The 23,180-nt window shown below is 47.7% G+C and overlaps 1 protein-coding gene across 2 annotated transcripts in view; it reads right to left on the reverse strand.

Annotated features, from left to right (window-relative positions):
* EDEM3 (ER degradation enhancing alpha-mannosidase like protein 3) overlaps positions 1-23,180 on the reverse strand; it is a 181,345-nt gene that overhangs the window by 154,327 nt on the left and 3,838 nt on the right. For both annotated transcript variants that reach the window (XM_075322020.1, XM_075322019.1), the window contains exons 2-3: positions 15,951-15,996; positions 9,455-9,555 (exon numbers count right to left, since the gene is read on the reverse strand). In XM_075322020.1, the coding sequence (XP_075178135.1) occupies positions 9,455-9,555; positions 15,951-15,996 (147 nt within the window). The remainder of the gene's footprint in view (positions 1-9,454; positions 9,556-15,950; positions 15,997-23,180) is intronic.

Genomic DNA, 23,180 nt, shown 5'->3' on the forward strand with positions numbered 1-23,180 from the left:
TTAAGTCGTACGGCCGTCGTTATGAGGTTAAGACATGGGAGAGTTGGACTGGGGATAAATATATTGCAGAGATAATCTTACAGGGTTGGGATCTGGATAAAAAAAATAAATAAAAAAAAAACAACAAAAAAACAAATTATCTATCTTATGTGAGATATGGATGGAGACCCATTTTAAACTCATGCACACCACATTATATGGTTTCAATATCCCTCCTTCCCTCAAGTGCCCAGATAGGACCACACCATGCCCTAAGTGCAGGATGCCATCAACTAACCTGTGGCATGAAGTATGGGAATATACTACAGTGATAGCATATTTAAAGCGTAGATCAGATCCAAACATGCAGGGGAGTGAGTCTTCCACAAACACCACGGGATTTGCTTTTCCATCAATTAAGACCACCTGAAAACCGCCCACAAAAGGGTCAAGTAAAGACTCCCAAGAACATCCACACATTTTTAGTTGTGGCCCTGCGGAGCGTCTTTAACGAGTGGCTTAAACAAAACACCTTGTTAATAGGAGTCAGCAAGGAAAGTCTTTCCATTGTAGAAATAAAATAGTTTTCACTATAGTCCTCATGAAACATCGAAAATAATTAGCCCTTTTCGCCATACGGAATAGTACAGATTGGAGGATTTCGGTGGGACCCTCGGAGTCTTGGGTGCTATACCAAATGTTCAGCAAGCGGCATAGTTCATCATGAGATGATATTCTGGATTAAGCATATTAAATACAATATAACCAAGGGAAAGGCAATTATCCCTTAATTCTCAAACTTTCTCTTCCCTCTGTGTTTTTCTATATTTTCTATTTTTCTTTTTAGGGTATTGGTTGAAGTTCAGGTATATGTTATACCCTAATAACCATTTAGACAAGTTGCTTGACAGGTGACTCTTGTATACAACGAGGCGTCATCCAATGTTAGTGTGTGTTATTGTAAAATTTATACAGATCGTTCATCCATAAATTCACAATGGCTCGAAACAGAGCAAAAGACAGTAGAAAAAAAACCCAAAAAAACGAGACCACTGGAATATTCTAACCATTTATGAGCGATGAAGATCTTACTTAGGGTCATTTCACACATCCGGCTTTTCGCCGGATTGCCAGATCCGACGCACTCCAGTACAGTGTGATACAGTAATATGGCAGCCGGCAAGCTCCGGTCGCATGCTCCGGTCACATGACAGTATGTGACCGGAGCTTGTCGCGCTGACATTGTACTGTATCACACTGCACTGGAGTGCGCCGGATTCAGCAATCCGGTGACTTGCCGGATGTGTGAAACGACCCTTAAGGGACTCCAAGTGATCCAGAGAATAAAGAGGCTGCAGCATTGATCTGGTACTACACCCCTATGCCATTCTGATGAACATTTTGGTGCTCCAGGCCCCCAGAAATTGGATCCCCACCGATAATAAAATAGATCTGTGCCATTACTTTACAAAATAGGCATGCTCTTTGAAATCTGGATTACGAGGGTCCCCAGGGTCTTGCATCATGTTACAATAGCAGCATTTTTTAAGCTGCTATCACCTACTGGGGTATATTAACATATTGCAGTCAAAACAGCAATGAATTAACATTATATATTCCCTAACCTTCCTGAATTTTACTTAGAGTACATTAGAGTTCAATGCAATGTACAAAAGTATGTTTTAAGCTCAATAGCAATGAGAAATTATATATATATATATATATATATATATATATATATATATATATATATATATATATATATATATATATATATATACTAGAAGGTGGCCCGATTCTACGCATCGGGTATTCTAGAATTTACGTATTGTGTAGTTCATGTATGATTTTTGTTATATATATATATAGATGTTGTTGTGTGTAGTTACCAAGTGTTTGTGTAGGGCGCTGTACATGTTCTGAGTGTCGCGGGGGGTGAGAGCGGTGTTGTATGTGTGTTGCGTGTGTTGCGTTGTTTGTGGAGCGCTGTGTGTCTGTAGCGTTGTGTGTGTGTGTTGTGCGGTTTGTGTGGGTGTGGTGTGTTTTGGGGGGAGGTATGTTTTGAGCAATGTGTGTGTTGTGCAGTATGTGCGTATATTTGTGTGTGCAGCGTTGTCTGTGTGGGTGTCTGTGTAGGGCGTTGTTTGTGATTCCTAGTGTGTGTGTGTTGTGCAGTGCGCGTGTGTGTGTGTGTTGGGGGGAGGTGTGCACCTCCCATCGTGCTCCACCCGCCATGCTGCGCACTTGCAAACGTGCTCCATCCGCCATGCTGCGCACTCCTAAACGTGCTCCATCCGCCATGCTGCGCACTCCCAAACGTGGTCCATCCGCCATGCTGCGCACTTCTAAACGTGCTCCATCCGCCATGCTGCGCACTCCCAAACGTGCTCCATCCGCCATACTGCGCACTCCCGATCGTGCACCATCCGGCATGCTGCGCACTCCCAAACGTGCTCCATCTGCCATGCTGCGCACTCCCAAACGTGCTCCATCCGCCATGCTGCGCATTCTCAAACGTGCTCCATCCGCCATGCTGCGCACTCCCAAACGTGCTCCAGTGCGCAGTATGGCGGATGGAGCACGTTTGGGAGTGCGCAGCATGGCGGATGGAGCACGTTTGGGAGTGCGCAGCATGGCGGATGGACCACGTTTGGGAGTGCGCAGCATGGCGGATGGACCACGTTTGGGAGTGCGCAGCATGGGGGATGCAGCACGATGGGGAGTGCGCAGTATGGCGGATGGAGCACGTTTGCTCAGCCTCTCTCCTTCCAGCCTCCCTCAGCATCAGCCTCCCCTCCTCAGCCTTCCTGAGGATCAGCCTCTCTCGTCCCAGCCTCCTTCCTCCCAGCCTTCCCATCCCAGCCTCCTTCAGCATCAGCATTCCCCTCTTCCCCATGATCAGCCTCTCTGCTCCCAGCCTCCTCCAGCACGGCCTGGTCCTCTGCCGACACTCACACACCCGATCGCATCCACTCACACACACACCCGATCGCATCCACTCACACACACACCCGATCGCATCCACTCACACACACACCCGATCGCATCCACTCACACACACACCCGATCGCATCCACTCACACACACACCCGATCGCATCAACTCACACACACACCCGATCGCATCCACTCACACACACACCCGATCGCATACACTCACACACACCCGATCGCATCCACTCACACACACCCGATCGCATCCACTCACACACACCCGATCGCATCCACTCACACACACCCGATCGCATCCACTCACACACACAGACACTGACGATATCGCACTTACGCGCTCATACTCACAACATCCGGGGATATCACATGCTTCTGGCCATGTGATCCTCCGTCAGGTCCTGGAAGATCACAACAGCACATTTTCGCCGCCGAGAAGCAAGCGATATCCCAGGATGTTGTGAGTATGTGGATGCGATGTGAGGTGTGTGTGAGGTGTGTGTGAGGTGTGTGTGAGGTGTGTGTAAGAGTGAGTGTGAGTGTGATCTGATGTGTGTGTATGTTTGTGTGTGTGCGTGTGGATCTTCTGGCGCAGCAGGACCTTGATGGGCTTGATACCAACGTATCCACACCACTCCCACCACTGCCGTGCGAGCGGGGGCCGGGGGGGGAGGGGGGGGGGGAGGGAGTACAGTACTCACCTCCGTGACAGCGCTTGTAACCATGCGAGCATGGTTAGCAACGTATCCACACCAGTCCTGTGCGAGCGGGGGCGGGGGCGGGGGGGGGGAGGGGGTGGGGGGGTGGGCAGGGAGTACCGTACTCACCTCCGTGACAGCCGTGTCAGTTCGAGAAATGCGCGGGAGGAGGGAGGGGGTGGGGCCAGAGCTAACGTGCATTGCGTGAGGGGGGCGGGGCGTGGCGTGGCCGAATTGCCAATGCCTGCAGGGTGCCGGGGCGAGAGGCCAATCTGTGGGGGGGGCGGAGCCTGGGCGAGCGGCTGGCCAATCCGTGTGGGGGCGCAGCCTGGGCGAGCGGCCAATCCGTGTGGGGGGGCGGGGCCATGGCGAGCCCAGCGGCCAATCAGCTTTGTGTCACCGTAAGGACACAATTTTGGAGCATGACAGACAGACAGACAGACAGACAGACAGACAGAATAAGGCAATTATATATATAGATATACACACTAGAAGGTGGCCCGATTCTACGCATCGGGTATTCTAGAATTTACGTATTGTGTAGTTCATGTATGATTTTTGTTTATATATATATATATATATATATATATATATATATATATATATATATATATATATATATATATATATATATATATATATATATATATATATATATATATATATATATATATATATAGAGAGAGAGAGAGAGAGAGAGAGAGATGTTGTTGTCTGTAGTTACCAAGTGTTTGTGTAGGGCGCTGTACATGTTCTGGGTGTTGTCTGGGTGTGACGGGGGGTGAGAGCGGTGTTGTATGTGTGTTGCGTGTGTTGCGTTGTTTGTGGAGCGCTGTGTGTCTGTAGCGTTGTGTGTGTGTTGCGCGGTTTGTGTGTGTGTGGTGTGTTTTGGGGGGAGGTATGTTTTGTGCAATGTGTGTGTTGTGCGGTATGTGCGTATATTTGTGTGTGCCGCGGTGTTTGTGTGTTGGGTGCTGTGTGTGTGCAGCGTTGTCTGTGTGTGTGGGTGTCTGTGTAGGGCAGTTGTTTGTGGTTCCCAGTGTGTGTGTGTGTGTGTGTGTGTGGTGTGTTGTGCAGTGCGCGCGCGTGTGCGTGTGTGCGCGTGTGTGTGTGTGTGTGTGTGTGTGTGTGTGTGTGTGTGCATCAGCCTCTCTTCTCTCAGCCTACCTCTCCCAGCCTCCCTCCTCCCAGCCTCCCTCAGCATCAGCCTCCCTCAGCATCAGCCTCCCTCAGCATCAGCCTCCCGTTCCCAGCCTTCCCCAGGATCAGCCTCTCTCCTCCCAGCCTCCCTCAGCATCAGCCTTCCCCTCCCAGTCTCCCCCAGCATCAGCCTCCCCAAGCATCAGCCTCCACCAGCATTAGCCTCTCTCCTTCCAGCCTCCCCCAGCATCAGCCTCCCCAAGCATCAGCCTCCCTCTCCCAGCCTCCCCAGCATCAGCCTCCGCCAGCATCAGCCTCTCTCCTTCCAGCCTCCTCCAGCATCAGCCTCCCTATCCCAGCCTTCCCCAGGATCAGCCTCTCTCCTCCCAGCCTCCGTCCTCCCAGCCTTCCCCAGCATCAGCTTTCCCCTCCCAGCCTCCCTCAGCATCAGCCTTCCCCAGCATCAGCCTCCCGTTCCCAGCCTTCCCCAGGATCAGCCTCTCTCCTCCCAGCCTCCTTCCTCCCAGCCTTCCCCAGCATCAGCTTTCCCCTCCCAGCCTCCCTCAGCATCAGCCTCCCTCAGCATCAGCCTCCACCAGCATTAGCCTCTCTCCTTCCAGCCTCCTCCAGCATCAGCCTCCCTCTCCCAGCCTTCCCCAGGATCAGCCTCTCTCCTCCCAGCCTCCGTCCTCCCAGCCTTCCCCAGCATCAGCTTTCCCCTCCCAGCCTCCCTCAGCATCAGCCTCCCTCAGCATCAGCCTCCCGTTCCCAGCCTTCCCCAGGATCAGCCTCTCTCCTCCCAGCCTCCCTCAGCATCAGCCTTCCCCTCCCAGTCTCCCCCAGCATCAGCCTCCCCAAGCATCAGCCTCCACCAGCATTAGCCTCTCTCCTTCCAGCCTCCCCCAGCATCAGCCTCCCCAAGCATCAGCCTCCCTCGTCCCAGCCTCCCCCAGCATCAGCCTCTCTCCTCCCAGCCTTCCCCATGATCAGCCTCTCTGCTCCCAGCCTCCTCCAGCACGCCGTGCTCCTCTGCCGACACTCACACACCCGATCGCATCCACTCACACACACCCGATCGCATCCACTCACACACACCCGATCGCATCCACTCACACACACCCGATCGCATCCACTCACACACACCCGATCGCATACACTCACACACACAGACACTGACGATATCGCATATACGCGCTTATACTCACAACATCCGGGGATATCACATGCTTCTGGCCATGTGATCCTCCGGCAGGTCCTGGAAGATCACAACAGCACAGTATCGAGGCCGAGAAGCAAGCGATATCCCAGGATGTTGTGAGTATGTGGATGCGATGTGATGTGTGAGGTGTGTGTGAGTGTGATCTGATTTGTGTGTGTATGTGTGTGTGTGTGTGCTGTTATGTGTGTGCTGTTATGTGTGTGCTGTTATGTGTCTGTATTTTCCGCAGCTGCAGGACCTTGATGTGTGGATGCGATGTGATGTGTGTGTGAGAGTGAGTGTGAGCCGGTGTACACTGGTAACTATGATACACATCGGGTAACTAAGGGACCTTAGTTACCCGATGTGTATAATGGTTACCAGCTTTCACGGCCTCCGTGAAGATCCCAGCATCGCAAGGTTATGTCTGGCGCTGCCGGGATCCTGACGGAGCCGGTGTAGAAGCAAGAGATATCCCAGCATGTTGTGATGTGTGAGGTGTGTGTGAGAGTGAGTGTGAGAGTGAGTGTGATGTGATGTGTGTGTGTACTCACCTGGGAATCGGGGCTCCGTGTCAGTTGGGCCAGAGCGAGCGTGGATTGCGTGAGGGGGGCGGGGCCTGCAGAGAGCCGGGGCGAGAGGCCAATCCGTGTGGGGGGGGCGGGGCCATGGCGAGCCCAGCGGCCAATCAGCTTTGTGTCACCGTAAGGACACAATTTCGGAGCATGACAGACAGACAGACAGACAGACAGACAGACAGACAGACAGACAGACAGACAGACAGACAGACAGACAGACAGACAGACTAAGGCAATTATATATATATATATATATATATATATATATATATATATATATATATATATATATATATATATATATATATATATATATATATATATATATATATATATATATATATATATATATATATATATATATATATATATATATATATATACTAGAAGGTGGCCCGATTCTACGCATCGGGTATTCTAGAATTTACGTATTGTGTAGTTCATGTATGATTTTTGTTATATATATATATAGATGTTGTTGTGTGTAGTTACCAAGTGTTTGTGTAGGGCGCTGTACATGTTCTGAGTGTCGCGGGGGGTGAGAGCGGTGTTGTATGTGTGTTGCGTGTGTTGCGTTGTTTGTGGAGCGCTGTGTGTCTGTAGCGTTGTGTGTGTGTGTGTGTGTTGTGCGGTTTGTGTGGGTGTGGTGTGTTTTGGGGGGAGGTATGTTTTGAGCAATGTGTGTGTTGTGCAGTATGTGCGTATATTTGTGTGTGCAGCGTTGTCTGTGTGGGTGTCTGTGTAGGGCGTTGTTTGTGATTCCTAGTGTGTGTGTGTTGTGCAGTGCGCGTGTGTGTGTGTGTTGGGGGGAGGTGTGCACCTCCCATCGTGCTCCACCCGCCATGCTGCGCACTTGCAAACGTGCTCCATCCGCCATGCTGCGCACTCCTAAACGTGCTCCATCCGCCATGCTGCGCACTCCCAAACGTGGTCCATCCGCCATGCTGCGCACTTCTAAACGTGCTCCATCCGCCATGCTGCGCACTCCCAAACGTGCTCCATCCGCCATACTGCGCACTCCCGATCGTGCACCATCCGGCATGCTGCGCACTCCTAAACGTGCTCCATCCGCCATGCTGCGCACTCCCAAACGTGCTCCATCCGCCATGCTGCGCATTCTCAAACGTGCTCCATCCGCCATGCTGCGCACTCCCAAACGTGCTCCAGTGCGCAGTATGGCGGATGGAGCACGTTTGGGAGTGCGCAGCATGGCGGATGGAGCACGTTTGGGAGTGCGCAGCATGGCGGATGGACCACGTTTGGGAGTGCGCAGCATGGCGGATGGACCACGTTTGGGAGTGCGCAGCATGGGGGATGCAGCACGATGGGGAGTGCGCAGTATGGCGGATGGAGCACGTTTGCTCAGCCTCTCTCCTTCCAGCCTCCCTCAGCATCAGCCTCCCCTCCTCAGCCTTCCTGAGGATCAGCCTCTCTCGTCCCAGCCTCCTTCCTCCCAGCCTTCCCATCCCAGCCTCCTTCAGCATCAGCATTCCCCTCTTCCCCATGATCAGCCTCTCTGCTCCCAGCCTCCTCCAGCACGGCCTGGTCCTCTGCCGACACTCACACACCCGATCGCATCCACTCACACACACACCCGATCGCATCCACTCACACACACACCCGATCGCATCCACTCACACACACACCCGATCGCATCCACTCACACACACCCGATCGCATCCACTCACACACACACCCGATCGCATCCACTCACACACACCCGATCGCATACACTCACACACACCCGATCGCATCCACTCACACACACACCCGATCGCATCCACTCACACACACCCGATCGCATCCACTCACACACACCCGATCGCATCCACTCACACACACCCGATCGCATCCACTCACACACACCCGATCGCATCCACTCACACACACCCGATCGCATACACTCACACACACCCGATCGCATCCACTCACACACACCCGATCGCATCCACTCACACACACCCGATCGCATACACTCACACACACCCGATCGCATCCACTCACACACACAGACACTGACGATATCGCACTTACGCGCTCATACTCACAACTTCCGGGGATATCACATGCTTCTGGCCATGTGATCCTCCGTCAGGTCCTGGAAGATCACAACAGCACATTTTCGCCGCCGAGAAGCAAGCGATATCCCAGGATGTTGTGAGTATGTGGATGCGATGTGAGGTGTGTGTGAGGTGTGTGTAAGAGTGAGTGTGAGTGTGATCTGATGTGTGTGTATGTTTGTGTGTGTGCGTGTGGATCTTCTGGCGCAGCAGGACCTTGATGGGCTTGATACCAACGTATCCACACCACTCCCACCACTGCCGTGCGAGCGGGGGCCGGGGGGGGGGAGGGGGGGGGAGGGAGTACAGTACTCACCTCCGTGACAGCGCTTGTAACCATGCGAGCATGGTTAGCAACGTATCCACACCAGTCCTGTGCGAGCGGGGGGCGGGGGCGGGGGCGGGGGCGGGGGGGGGGGGGTGGGCAGGGAGTACCGTACTCACCTCCGTGACAGCCGTGTCAGTTCGAGAAATGCGCGGGAGGAGGGAGGGGGTGGGGCCAGAGCTAACGTGCATTGCGTGAGGGGGGCGGGGCGTGGCGTGGCCGAATTGCCAATGCCTGCAGGGTGCCGGGGCGAGAGGCCAATCTGTGGGGGGGGGCGGAGCCTGGGCGAGCGGCTGGCCAATCCGTGTGGGGGCGCAGCCTGGGCGAGCGGCCAATCCGTGTGGGGGGGCGGGGCCATGGCGAGCCCAGCGGCCAATCAGCTTTGTGTCACCGTAAGGACACAATTTTGGAGCATGACAGACAGACAGACAGATAGACAGACAGACAGACAGACAGAATAAGGCAATTATATATATAGATATATAATACTAGATCACAAATTGATATCCTATATGATAGAGAACTTACTTTCCCAAAGCATCATCTACATCTCCTCTGCTTGGCTCCTGTCCACGTATTCTACCACGACAGGTCAAGGGCATCAGTTCATCAGCGGGATATGCATGTAGCTGGAGGAACGAGAAAATTGTTACAACACTTTCAAATGTGAGAAAATGGAAGATGAAAGGATGTTTACTACTGGACGACTCCTTCTCAAGGCTGCAGGACCCCAAAAACATTAACAGCACCACATACCTCCCGGACCAAAGCCATTCTGACGAAGTTGGCCCTGTGTCTCCAGGTAGTCACATGTCGTTAAGTCACAAGAGTGCTGCAGCCAATCAGCATCTGATGCAACTGTGAAGGCTGCAGCCCGAGTGGCCACTGCTAGGCTGTAGTGCTCATGTGACATAAGTGTGTTTTATTTTATTTGGGGTCTTGCAGCATTTAAAGGGAACCTGTCAGCAGAAATTTTGCCCAAAACCTAAAAGATTCCCCCTCTGCAGCTCCTGGGCTGCATTCTAGAAAGGTCCCTGTTACTATTGTGCCCCATGTGAGACCAAAATAAAGACTTTATAAAGTGGTACCTTTTTGTATTCAGATACTGTAAATGTGACACGGGGGCGGGCTTTCTGGCGTCCGTTATTCTGCCTCCTGGTCCTGTATGCCGCCCCCATCGCTCCTTTCCATAGCTGATGCACCGCCCACTGCTCCAGCCATCCCCGCGCATGCCCAGTGCCAGTCTCACGGGACTGAGCAGTGTGACCGCTGGTGACGTGTGCGCAGGCAAGTGATTATGGGCGGGGCTGTGATTGTTATCAGCAAGTACCCGCCCATAATCTCGTGAGCGCGCAAACCTCACCAGTGGTCACACTGTGCTCAGGGTAGATGCTAGACTGTATGGGCTGCTTCCAGGGATGACGTCCCTTTTGTCACGTGATAGTATTTTGAACACGCCCCTATCACGTGACAAAAAGGGACGTCATCCCTGGAAGCAGCCCATACAGTCTAGCATCTACACTGAGCACAGTGTGACCACTGGTGAGGTTTGCGCGCTCACGAGATTATGGGCGGGTACTTGCTGATAACAATCACAGCCCCGCCCATAATCACTTGTCTGCGCACACGTCACCAGCGGTCACACTGCTCAGTCCCGTGAGACTGGCACTGGGCATGCACGGGGATGGCTGGAGCAGTGGGCGGTGCATCAGCTATGGAAAGGAGCGATGGGGGAGGCATACATGACCAGAGGGCAGAATAACGGATGCCAGAAAGCCCGCCCCCATGTCACATTTACAGTATCTGAATACAAAAAGGTACCACTTTATAAAGTCTTTATTTTGGTCTCACATGGGGCACAATAATAACAGGGACCTTTCTAGAATGCAGCACAGGAGCTGCAGAGGGGGAATCTTTTAGGTTTTGGGCGAAATTTCTGCTGACAGGTTCCCTTTAAGAAGGGGTTAATCAGCAGTGACCAACCCCTTTCAAGAAAATAAGCAGATCACTAATACAGAAAAGTCAGGCCTTACAAACCAAGGTGTGAAATAGCTACCTGAGGCCGTAAATCACTGTCTATGATAAGACCGAATTGTAATCAAGATCTGCAAAGTACACACTGCACCAGAAAGATAACATCAAGATCCCTTACCGGATGTCCAATAGGAGCAGCGCACACTGACACAGGTAAAACGCAGGGAAGAACATGGAGTACGGTAGTGTAATGTGCCAGTGACGTGCGTGTATGTGTGATCACCAGTGAAAGCACCCTGCTGACTGGCTTCATACCAATCACACGGGCCCAGGTTGCTAGTGCCTGTAGTCTTTAATGGCCCAATGAGCATTATTGAAATCATTGTAACTAGAAATCACTATTAGGCCATGTGCGCACGTGTGCGCTCTGCACGGCACCTAAAAGGTGCGCTTCAGAGCGCAGCTGAAAAGCTCCGTTCTGAAGTGCATGGTGCCAGCGAGAACGTGCGCTCTGCCTGCAGCTCCTGCCATAGACAGAGCAGGGGCTGCCGGCAAAGCGTACGGAAGAAGTGACATGTCACTTCTTAGAACGCAGCGATTCGGGCAGCAGCCGAAGCGCTGCGTTCTAATATGCCACGTGCGCACGGCCCCTGCACAATCTCCATAGATTATGCAGGGGACGCAGGACGCAGTTACGCTGCGCTACAAAGCGCAGCGTAACTGCATGAATTACGCACATGTGCGCACATAGCCTTACGTTGCAATGTAAAGAAAAAAAGGCAGTTTCTCTGCACCAAGCATGCATGTTACCTTTCAATTTCACATCAAGCAGCTGATCAGCCAATATCACACATATCAGTGAGTAAGCACAAGCGTGCTACATGCACAGGTACGAGCGCTCAACAAAATGTGCCAAGACCCTCACTAAGTACAGTAAATATAGCAGTAATGTAGTTGTATGCACCACGTCTGCATATCTCAGGCCTCGCTGAGCTGTATATACAAGCTGGAGCCACACAGGTCCGTACAGGCTAATATAAAATAACGGAAAAACAGATGTGTGATGGCAATCTTGTGCTTAATCACTTCATGCCGCAGCAGGAACAGCAGCTGACATCTGCTGAGCCTCGTACAACGGTTTGCACCTCCACGATATCTCTGGGGAGGAAGAGCAGGTGCATCTGTACAACAGCGAAGGGCCAACGGGACAGAACAAGGCAGCAACAAATGAGTCCGGGGTATCAGATCATGGACGTGACTACAGGCTGGAAAATATACGTGAAAAACAAGTCAGCCATTAGTACAACGCCCCATAAGTAAACAAGAAATAGCATGCCTGATGAAGCATGGCCAGGACAAGGATTGCTCTGCTGCCTTAGTGACTTCAGTGCTGCAATCTGTACACAGATACCCAGGACATGTCCCACAGTGTCACAGGACAGCACACCATCCAAAATAATGAACTGTATTCTGAGGACACAAAGATCAAATTTCCCCAATGTAAATCTCTACTAGAAGGACAAGTCCGCTCGGCCTCAGCCGGTGCACGGGTCCGGTCACTTCTCCCATTGTCACAGCTTGCTTCTGAATGTCTTATTAGGATGTATTCTCTAGACACAGAGGTGATTTCATTGGAATTAATGTATCCAAACATTGAAGGGAACCAGTCAGTAAAGTTAACCCTCCTAAGCTTTCTATATGGGCATGTAGGTCACAGGAAGCTAAATAAAATATAGCTGCAACCCAATGTCTTATACCAAAGAAACCCACATTTTCTTTATATGTACGTAAATGAGCTGTTAAGATCTATGGACCAGACATAGATGCCCCTAAAAATGTCACTCCAGAGCTTATTATAAATGAAAGGCGACATTACCAATGTGAGACATGTAATGACTGACAGTCTGCTCACCTGATCTACATGTCTCACATTGGTGACACCCCCTTTCATTTATAATCTCTAGAGGCAGATTCTTAGGGAGATCTCAGATTGCTTAGCTCATTTACATAAGAAAAATATGTATTTCTCTGGAATAAGATATAAGATTGCAGATATCAAGGTATCATTTTATACAGCTTCCAATGATCAACATGCCTATATAGATGATTTAGGAGGGTTAAAGATTACAACTTCCCTTTAAAACATTTTAGGGTGAGGACAAAACATAATCCTTTCCCACTGGTGAAATATTATGCTTCAACTAAATTGCAGATTTTTAATGGAAATCCTTTAGAATGCTAATAAATGGGAATACTCAGCATTTACAGGGGTTACCCAGACCTATTTTATGTAGCTTGGCAGCAGGCACCCGGCTATCAATCTGCATTACATTGGCAGTCATGCCCCGTCAACAGAGCAGAGAAGAAGCTGCTGTTGATGTGACGTCAGTTGAGATGAGCGGACCTGTGGAAATTCAGGTTCTGCCGGTCCAGCTGAACTTTTCTTAAGTTTGCTTTTGGACCCAGACTTGACCTGAACTTCATTTGAAGTCAATGATTGGCAGTTTGGGTTTCCGCCCACATGCAGCCCGCCATAAACAGAAAAACACGTTCGGGGGAGGGGGGACAAGGTTCTTTTTTTGGGCGGTGTACACTACCTCTAATCACGCTGTTGTTACCCCAGTGCGAGCCATTCAAAACACTGCAAGCGACTCACACAGGGGAGAAGACAACGATGCTAGCACAAGTGGTTTGTAGTCATAAAGCAGCATAGAAACTAATGGATCAAACGTCCAGGGAATATTACAAGTTATACAAAAATTCAACAGATATTCCCAAATATAAATATTTATTATTATATAAAAAAAATCCACACCACAGTGTAAATAAACAAGTGATCTCTAGATCATGTACATATTAAAATGTTCAAAGAAGACAATGAATGCAACAAGTTGACAAGGTTCACAGACCACTTAGAGCACAGGACTTAACTTAGGCTGGAAATATATCTTTGTTCAGCACCAGAGATTTATTGGAGCATATCAGTCCATAAGGTCCAAGCATATATGTGCTATTGCTCTTTCTGAAGTCCTTCAAAATGAACCGTCCACTTAGATGTCATATAGATATATTCAATTCCTCCACCTCGACGCGTTTCCCCACACAGCAAGTATGGTTCATCAGGAGGCTAGGAGTTTAAATACATTTAATCAGCATCAAAGTATATAGGGATACACAGTTTTAAAAACATTATCACAATAGCATGAAGAAAATAGTGAACCAGTAATGCATTTAGTACTTGCCAAAAGATGAGGATTTAGGTGCACAGGTCCATGGCATCAGAGAGACAGGATCAGCAATGGTACAGACAATGCTGTGTAGATGACCACCACTGTCCAAGTGATCGCCATGGAGCTGAACAACCATTAGGGTATATATATACCACACATAATCCACAACACCTGAGGGCACAACAGGGCGGACGCTACCGGATGTCCGGTGTACGCCCCTTAGATGACGCACGTTTAATACACGTGCTATACGGGGACAAAAACATTTGCCGTCCAACTATATCCGGCTAGACCCGGCCGCGCATGCCCAGTATCACGGACGCTCCACGTCCGCACCAGGACAGATGCCTGCCTGGATCATACTGAATGTTTTTGTCCCCGTATAGCACGTGTATTAAACGTGCGTCATCTAAGGGGCGTACACCGGACATCCGGTAGCGTCCGCCCTGTTGTGCCCTCAGGTGTTGTGGATTATGTGTGGTATATATATACCCTAATGGTTGTTCAGCTCCATGGCGATCACTTGGACAGTGGTGGTCATCTACACAGCATTGTCTGTACCATTGCTGATCCTGTCTCTCTGATGCCATGGACCTGTGCACCTAAATCCTCATCTTTTGGCAAGTACTAAATGCATTACTGGTTCACTATTTTCTTCATGCTATTGTGATAATGTTTTTAAAACTGTGTATCCCTATATACTTTGATGCTGATTAAATGTATTTAAACTCCTAGCCTCCTGATGAACCATACTTGCTGTGTGGGGAAACGCGTCGAGGTGGAGGAATTGAATATATCTATATGACATCTAAGTGGACGGTTCATTTTGAAGGACTTCAGAAAGAGCAATAGCACATATATGCTTGGACCTTATGGACTGATATGCTCCAATAAATCTCTGGTGCTGAACAAAGATATATTTCCAGCCTAAGTTAAGTCCTGTGCTCTAAGTGGTCTGTGAACCTTGTCAACTTGTTGCATTCATTGTCTTCTTTGAACATTTTAATATGTACATGATCTAGAGATCACTTGTTTATTTACACTGTGGTGTGGATTTTTTTTATATAATAATAAATATTTATATTTGGGAATATCTGTTGAATTTTTGTAGTCATAAAGCACCCAAACTTCACTGTCTTGGAAAAGTCTGAGCTGCTCCGAACACTGGACTTCAGGTACGCTCATCCCTAGACGCCAGCAAAAGCCACAGAATCGCCAGCAGGAGTGATCTGTGACTGCTCGGAGCCAGCAGACACAGGCAGATAGTTAACTACATATGTGCCTAGTTATTAGGCACAGTTTAAAAAAAAAAAAAAAAAAAAAAAAAAACCACAACAACAACCTCAGATAACGTCGTTAACGATGCCCACACTCATATCTTTATAGCAGTCAGAGATACATTTTTTCTCTAAATCCCCTGCATACCCAGCATTAGAGGGGTATTCCCATCTCCAAGATCTTATCCCCAATATGTAGTAGGTGTAATAATATCAATAGCAGTAAGTACCTCTAATTCTAGTTGTCCTGATTAGCTATCTTGCTTACCTCATGTGCAGGGCATTGCAACTTAGTTGCTAGTGGTCATAACCATGGATACTGAACGGTCAGTATATGAGTGGATTTGACCAAAACCACTGCTACACCTACTACATACTGGGATAGGCGACGCGCACCTGTTTTTTTTCTTTTTACCTCCGTATTTGTAGACAATACTAGCTCCAGCATTTACAAGCTGTGATACCTGCCAAAGACACTAACTAGTAGAATATTTTGAAACTAAACATTTTAATATCTTTATTACAGATGATAAGTGTACTTACCATATAACTGCCATATGCATGATCAAACATTTCCAGCACTTGTGCTCTGTAAGAAAATAGCAAGCATTACTATGGTCTTTGTCATCATAGATTAAGAATTATAATTACAGCTTTCTTAGAAGTGCATGATTGCTTTTATAACAAAACACTTAAGTTAATTGGGACAAGTATTGTCACTTATAAATCATGCTGCTAACAGCAGTGATTATACTAGGGCACATATCAGCATCTCTCACCATTGTGCAGACAACCTGCTCATACCTGTGTATATTTCATAAGCAGTGGACACATGAGCCTTCTAAATTCAACACTTCCTGATGAAGCCCAGTGTTAGCGAAACCCATGTTCAGGTGCTTATGGGACTACATATTTTTACTGTATTAATCAGTTTCAAGCTATTGTATCTATTGGGACAGATTTACCAGTTGACCATTGCATTACTTTGAGGCATGTGCATTGATGTATTATGAATATAACAATTATTATGATGGGTATTGGTAGTGGGGGGGGGGTGTTTTTGTCTTCATATTCTCAGATGTAGACTACTATTTTATCTGTGTTCTACCTCCTACATACCGTATATCTTTATATAGGAGGTACCAGCCTAAAATGTATACAAGAATTTGTGAGTGATTTTGCAATTCTGTAATTATTCAAACATATCTACTGTAACTTGTCTTATCGCTGCGTTTTTTTGTCCTTCTGGGCAGGCCTATGATTTAAAGTATTCTGACATTAGTTAGGTTCTATCTATTAAGGGAACAAAGCTGCATGCTCATGTTTCATTGAAATATCGCGACATGTGCATGACAATGTGAGACATATAAAATGACAGTAGGGGCATCTACAGACTTTTCAGCTTTTTTTTTAATTGCAAATTTTGAAAACATCTGGAAATCCTAAACCCTGTCCACAATAGTGAACATTAAAAAAAGGGAACCTATAAGAAACAGACTTTAAAAAGGCACAAATTAAAGAAAAGGTGCAAATGAATAAGATGGAAAAAAAAAAAATTGAATTATGGACAGCGCCATTAGATTTTTCATAAATTGGACCCCTTTTGGTACAGTGTACTACACTGCGAGGTTACACTGCCTAGAAAATATTACAAAATGCACAATATGAGCAGATAAAATAAGACTTCGGGAGCTAGAAGGTTTCTATTACTCCTTGTAGCCCCAGTAGTTACAGCTTCTGCATGGTTTAATAGAATAAGCAGCTTTCACCGTGCATGGACGGCCAGGTCAGAGCTACAGAAGTGGAAATGAGTTTGTAGTCTGGTCCGTAGTTATGTTCCCGTCATTGTATACTTGTACATTGTACTCCATCTTCAGTAGTAGAATTCATCGCAGCTGTCTTCTCCACAATTTCCAAGATGGCTTTCAGTTTTTGGGAGCATAAGCTTGTCTGACCTTACTGGTATAAACAAGCTACTGTTCAAAAGCTAAAAATTACTAAATTACCTATATTAAGGGAGGACGTTTTTCATAATCTTAGAGGAAAATGCTGTGTGAAGGAACGCAGACCAATGACAACAATGAAGAAGTCACTGGCCGTGGTGGTGGACTGGCTGCTGGTCCTCAGGGCTCATTCAGACTTCAGTGGGGGGCTCATACAAGAAAATCAGTCCGAGTGTCAGCAGTGTCTCCATTCAGAATGTATCAGTTTGCTCGGATTGTCAGTATAACCAGAGTTTGAGCAGAAATTCAGTTTTTTACAGATGGTAGAAAAAAAATATGGAGGTTTCTCAAAATTTTCATACAAATCCATCAATGAGAAGAACAAAACACAGACTTCAGTCTGACAGCCATGAAATTGGACTCTGTAAAGTCTCCATAATTTTGTGTGTACCGGTCAACAAAAATATACGCAAATGTGAACAGCCACATAGCCTATAATAGCCACAAACTCTGTACATGAAATGTAAAGATAAGACACGTATGACAAACAGACGTCTGAATAAGCCCTAACAAGACAGATCACAGAACCCCCCAACTTGTCTCCTCAAAGAGTAGACCATGGAGTTTTCAGTCTATGCTCGATTGACGAGCAGCCCACCTAGCATGTGTAATGTTCTCTTGTTTGATTGATGGGCGGCCCACCCAGCGTGTATATGTTCTCTTGTTTGAGTGATGGGCAGCCCACCCAGCGTGTATATGTTCTCTTGTTTGATTGATGGGCAGCCCACCCAGCGTGTATATGTTCTCGTTTGATTAATGGGCAGCCCACCTAATGTGTATATGTTCTCTTGTTTGATTGATGGGCAGCCCACCCAGCGTGTATATGTTCTCTTGTTTGATTGATGGGCAGCCCACCCAGCGTGTATATGCTCTGTTTGATTGATGGGCGGCCCACCCAGCGTGTATATGTTCTCTTATTTGATTGATGGACAGCCCACCTAGTGAGTATATGTTCTCTTGTTTGATTGATGGGCGGCCCGCCCAGCGTGTATATGTTCTCTTATTTGATTGATGGGCGGCCCACCTAGTGAGTATATGTTCTCTTGTTTGATTGATGGGCAGCCCACCGAGAGTGTATATGTTCTCTTGTTTGATTGATGGGCAGCCCACCTAGCGTGTTTTTATCCAGGTGGATCCAGGGCATGTACTATGAATGAGTAATATGCTCTCTTGCTTGATTGGTGAGTAGCTTTTCGGTGCACACGGCATTTGTTACGGAGATATTTAAAGAGGGTCAGCTCCATGAGAAACCTGAAAAATCACTGAAGAGACTTTTCCCCTTCATTTCTATTCTATAATTCCTTTGCTTTATATGTTTAGGTTTTTTTTAGTGCTGGTTTTTTAATCACTTCAGGTTATAAAAGATGACCATTGGGAAAAGGAAAGCACTTGTCACTTCTTTGAAACATCTCATGGAGGAAAGCTTTGTAATCTAGACACCGAAGTAAAGGAAGCAAAAAAAAAAAAAAAAAAAAAAAAAAGAATCAAGGAAATCTCTTTAAAACTGCTTCAGGAACTGAAAAACTCCTCCAAGACTCTCCCATGAAGGAGCGCTTCCTGAAACAGTTTCCACTAGAAAACTTGACTTTGCTGCAACAAAAAAAAAAAAAAAAAAGATAAAAAAAATCTGTGTGCACAATCCTTATTGTAACTTAAGACAAAGACAATTTTAGCCTTGATAAACTAACATTTTTTCACTTTAGCCAATCCCCATTCCAACATTTATAGCTTTCATACCGGCATACCATCAGAGCTGGATGGGGCTTTCTTCTTAGTGTTTAACTGAAAAAATGTCAGATTGATATTACAGTGGAACCTTGGTTAACGAGAACAATCCGTTCTGGACTGTGCTTGTTAACCAAGTTACTTGTTCAGCAAAGCAAGATTTCCCATAGGAAATCACTGCAATGCAGAAAATTCCTTCCACAACTTGTTATATGTCCCATCCTGGTCCCCTATTGTGTCATTCCACACACGCACAAACACACACATATTATGCTCACCTTACCTTCCGTTCCATCGCCGGTCTCCTGGGATTTGTTGTTCGCTAGTACGGGCTGTGTATCGGGTTACCATAACGACGAGGAAGGAACTTCCGCTGCCAGAGCGCTGACGTCAAAGGCAGGAGTGCTTGCCTCTGATTGGCCAGCGCGCTGCCTTTGAGTAGCGGTGACAAAGGAAGTTCCTGCTTCGTCGCTATGGTTGCCGATGCACAGCCTGGAGTGGAGCGGCGAACTACAGGACCCAGGAGACAGGCGATGGAACTGAAGGTACACATATTATGCTCACCTTACCTTCCGTTCCACCGCCGGCCTCCTGGGTCTTGTAGTTCGCCGCGAGGACGTAGCGATGTACCGACGGACTACAAGAACCATGAGGCCGGCGGTGGATCGGAAGGTAAGGTGAGCATAATACTGTATGTATGTGTGTGCGTGCGTGTTTGTGTGTGTGTTTGTGTGGACTGCAAGTGCGAGTCAGAGCGCGGTGGATGTATAGAACCGGAAGTGTGTGCGGTGAGGGTTTTGCTCGTACAGCAAAGCTTTCTTGTAAACAGAGTTACAAAGTTACAGAAAGCTTTGCTTGTTAAGCGAAATTCTCGATAAGTGGGTTACTTGTTAAGAGAGGTTCCACTGTATTATGATTTAAGGATTATTCCTCAGTGGGCAAAATAACTGAGATTGCGGGTGGAGGCGGGGGACTTGATGCAGCAATAGTGCAGTCCCTGCTCCGCTCCAACAAGATATTTCAAAGCCCAATGTTCAAAAGAGGGGTGACCCTAGAAATGTGATCTGCAGCAAACGGCATGTTATACCCCATCTTGTGCATAGACAGTAGACTTGGGTATGAATCTTTAAAGGAATAGTGAATCAATAAGGCAACTGGGCTATGTTAAACACGTGCATGCCCACACAGAGTACTCACTGATTAACCTAGAGGGCACCTCTCTACAGGGTCAATTATATAGCATGATAATTGTGAATGAGTCTTGTTAAAATGTTTGTTCACGATTGCAATGTAAGAGGGCTGCCAATCACCTGATAAATGAGTAGGGAGCTCGCTCGTTAATCGGGTGGAGTGATCATTTATGAAGAAAACATGATTGTTCTCAGAGGTGCATCATCTTGTGCAAGCAGGGTTTGCACTGCCGAAAACTACGCGCACTGGGCATTATGTGCATTGCTTGCTTTGGTTTGTGGCTGTCGGTCGGTCCATGTAAACGGACCCTAATGTTATGTACGCTTAGGCATGAATGCAGTGCAGTGTCAAAAGATCTACAATGTTACCTATGAGATCGGGATTCCTTATCATTGACTACAGAACCTGATGGCACAACCCACATAGAAACAGAATTTGTTAACTGGAACCTTTAACCTGTGGCCAATGTCAGATGATCAATGGAAAGGGCAGAATACACAGTGAACGTTTAGGGCTAGTTGCCACATTGCGGATTTGCAGTCTATTTTACCTGCAGATTGAGTCAGGAAAAACTGAAGCAGATTCAGGACCATCCAAGTGGATCAGAATGTACAAAACTCCTAAAATGAGCAAGCTGCAGATTATCCCAACTACACTGCCTTAGTTGGAGGTTATTAAAGAGGTAGAGGAAAAAGCAGGTTAAATGCCGCGCCAAACCACAGAAATCCAGATGTTGTTAGTAAATCCCTTTTTCTTTATTTTCACAGGTCTACGCGTTTCGAGGACATGTCCGTCCTCACCTTCAGGACAATGTACAGGGCAAAAACTATAGCAATAGCCGTAGGCTCCTATATGTGTGCTGGAATGCAGCCACGTATTCATTAATTACATCATCCATGCATTCCAGCACATATATAGGAGCCTACGGCTATTGCTATAGTTTTTGCCCTGTACATTGTCCTGAAGGTGAGGACGGACATGTCCTCGAAACGCGTAGACCTGTGAAAATAAAGAAAAAGGGATTTACTAACAACATCTGGATTTCTGTGGTTTGGCGCGGCATTTAACCTGCTTTTTCCTCAACCTCTTTAATTACCTCAACGCTGCAAGACCGCTGCCTCCCACGTTTACTACATGCCTACATAGGGGTTGTGACTTGCACAACCCTACCAGGTGAGTGTTCTAGCCAACATTCACCCCCCGTGTGTCATACCGGATAAGACCCTATTTTGCGCCTTATTTCTCCACAGCTTCTCTTGTTAGTTGGAGGTTGAATATTTCCCATGTGTGTGGGTGCCAAGGTTAATCATCACCCTAAATACCAAGGGTGAAGGATAAGGAAGGCCATAGATGGGGAGGGGAAAGAGCACTAATATGGAAACACCTTCCCTGCTAATAGATACAAGGGTCACAAATCATCAGAGCATTTGTGTCAGTAAACTGGAGTAAAACGCTTTAGAAAGTCGCAACATTTTTGTAGGTGGCTGGAGTAGATCTGCACTGAGGGGCACAGCACTTGTCAGACACTTATGATTTGTTAAAGGGAACCTGACAGCTGATACATATTGTCCAAACTGCAGGCAGCAAGGCACAGGCAGGTATGATTCACTCTGAAACAGGGCGACAGAGAAAAACATGTTTTAATACCTGCCGGCAGGGACCACACTGTGCACTGGTCATTCAGGTAGGTCCCCGGTAGCTTCTCCCAGCCCGCAGCCCTGGACTGACCAGTCTCTGCCAATGTGGGTATATAGGCATGCAGTCACTGACAGCGATGGGGAGAAGCCAGGGACCTGCCTATATGACCAGTGCACAGGGTGGTCCCTGTCGGCAGCTATTAAAGTATTTTTCTCTGATATGTCGAACTGTTTCAGAAGGAATCCTACCTGGCTGAGATCATACAGCCCATGCTGCCTGCGGATTGGATAACGGGTTCCCTTTAAGAGACATGCGCATCTGACTCCAGCTCTGGATAAAAACAAATTGCTGGTCCTGATGAATCTGGACCGAAGAATGTTTCCAGAGAACGCAATTCTTACACCATATGAATAAAAGGTGTGTGATGTTTTCATACATTGGCTCAGTTATGGCAACCTGGGTCAGGTCATGTGTAGTGCACCTCTCTGAAGCCGGCAAGTGTACACCCAGCTTCAGGAGGCACAGACACTGCCGAAACGAGCCGGGAACATTCGCAAGAGTTCTATGATAACATGGAAAGAGGGCCGACTAGTCTGGGGAAACCACTTTCCTTCTGCGAGGCCCTAATTTGTTGTGTAGAGAATGATGTTATACTGGGCTGGATAGGGAGGGAATCTTGAGGTGGAAATGTGAATGCTGCTGGGTTGGAGGGCATAAGGGACCTGATAAGTTGCCTTTAACATCACTTTGATTTTTTTGCCCTGTATAATAGCATAGTGGACTGGCCTCCTTCACACAGGGGTGCAGCCTTCTTCTGGAGGTACCAGTCTGTAAACCCTCCACTATCTCTCTGATGGATGGCTTCTCAAACAGGTAGGGGAGGAGACTTAAGCCTGCTTTACACGTTGCAATTTCGCATACAATATCGTATGCGATTTGCAACGCCCCCATCGTATGTTTGGCACGTTCAATTTGTTGCCCGTGTCGCACAAACGATTAACCCCCGTCACACGTACTTACCTTCCATATAACCTCGATGTGGGCGGTGAACATCCACTTCCTGGAGTGGGAGGGACGTTCGGCGTCACATCGACGTCACGCGCCAGTCGGCCAATAGAAGCGGAGGGGCGGAGATGAGCGGGACGTAAACATCCCGCCCACCTCCTTCCTTCCGCATTGCAGGCTGGAGCCGCGGACGGAGGTAAGCTGTCGTTCA

The sequence above is a fragment of the Anomaloglossus baeobatrachus genome, chromosome 8, assembly GCF_048569485.1.
Source record: "Anomaloglossus baeobatrachus isolate aAnoBae1 chromosome 8, aAnoBae1.hap1, whole genome shotgun sequence".
NCBI lineage: Eukaryota > Metazoa > Chordata > Amphibia > Anura > Aromobatidae > Anomaloglossus > Anomaloglossus baeobatrachus.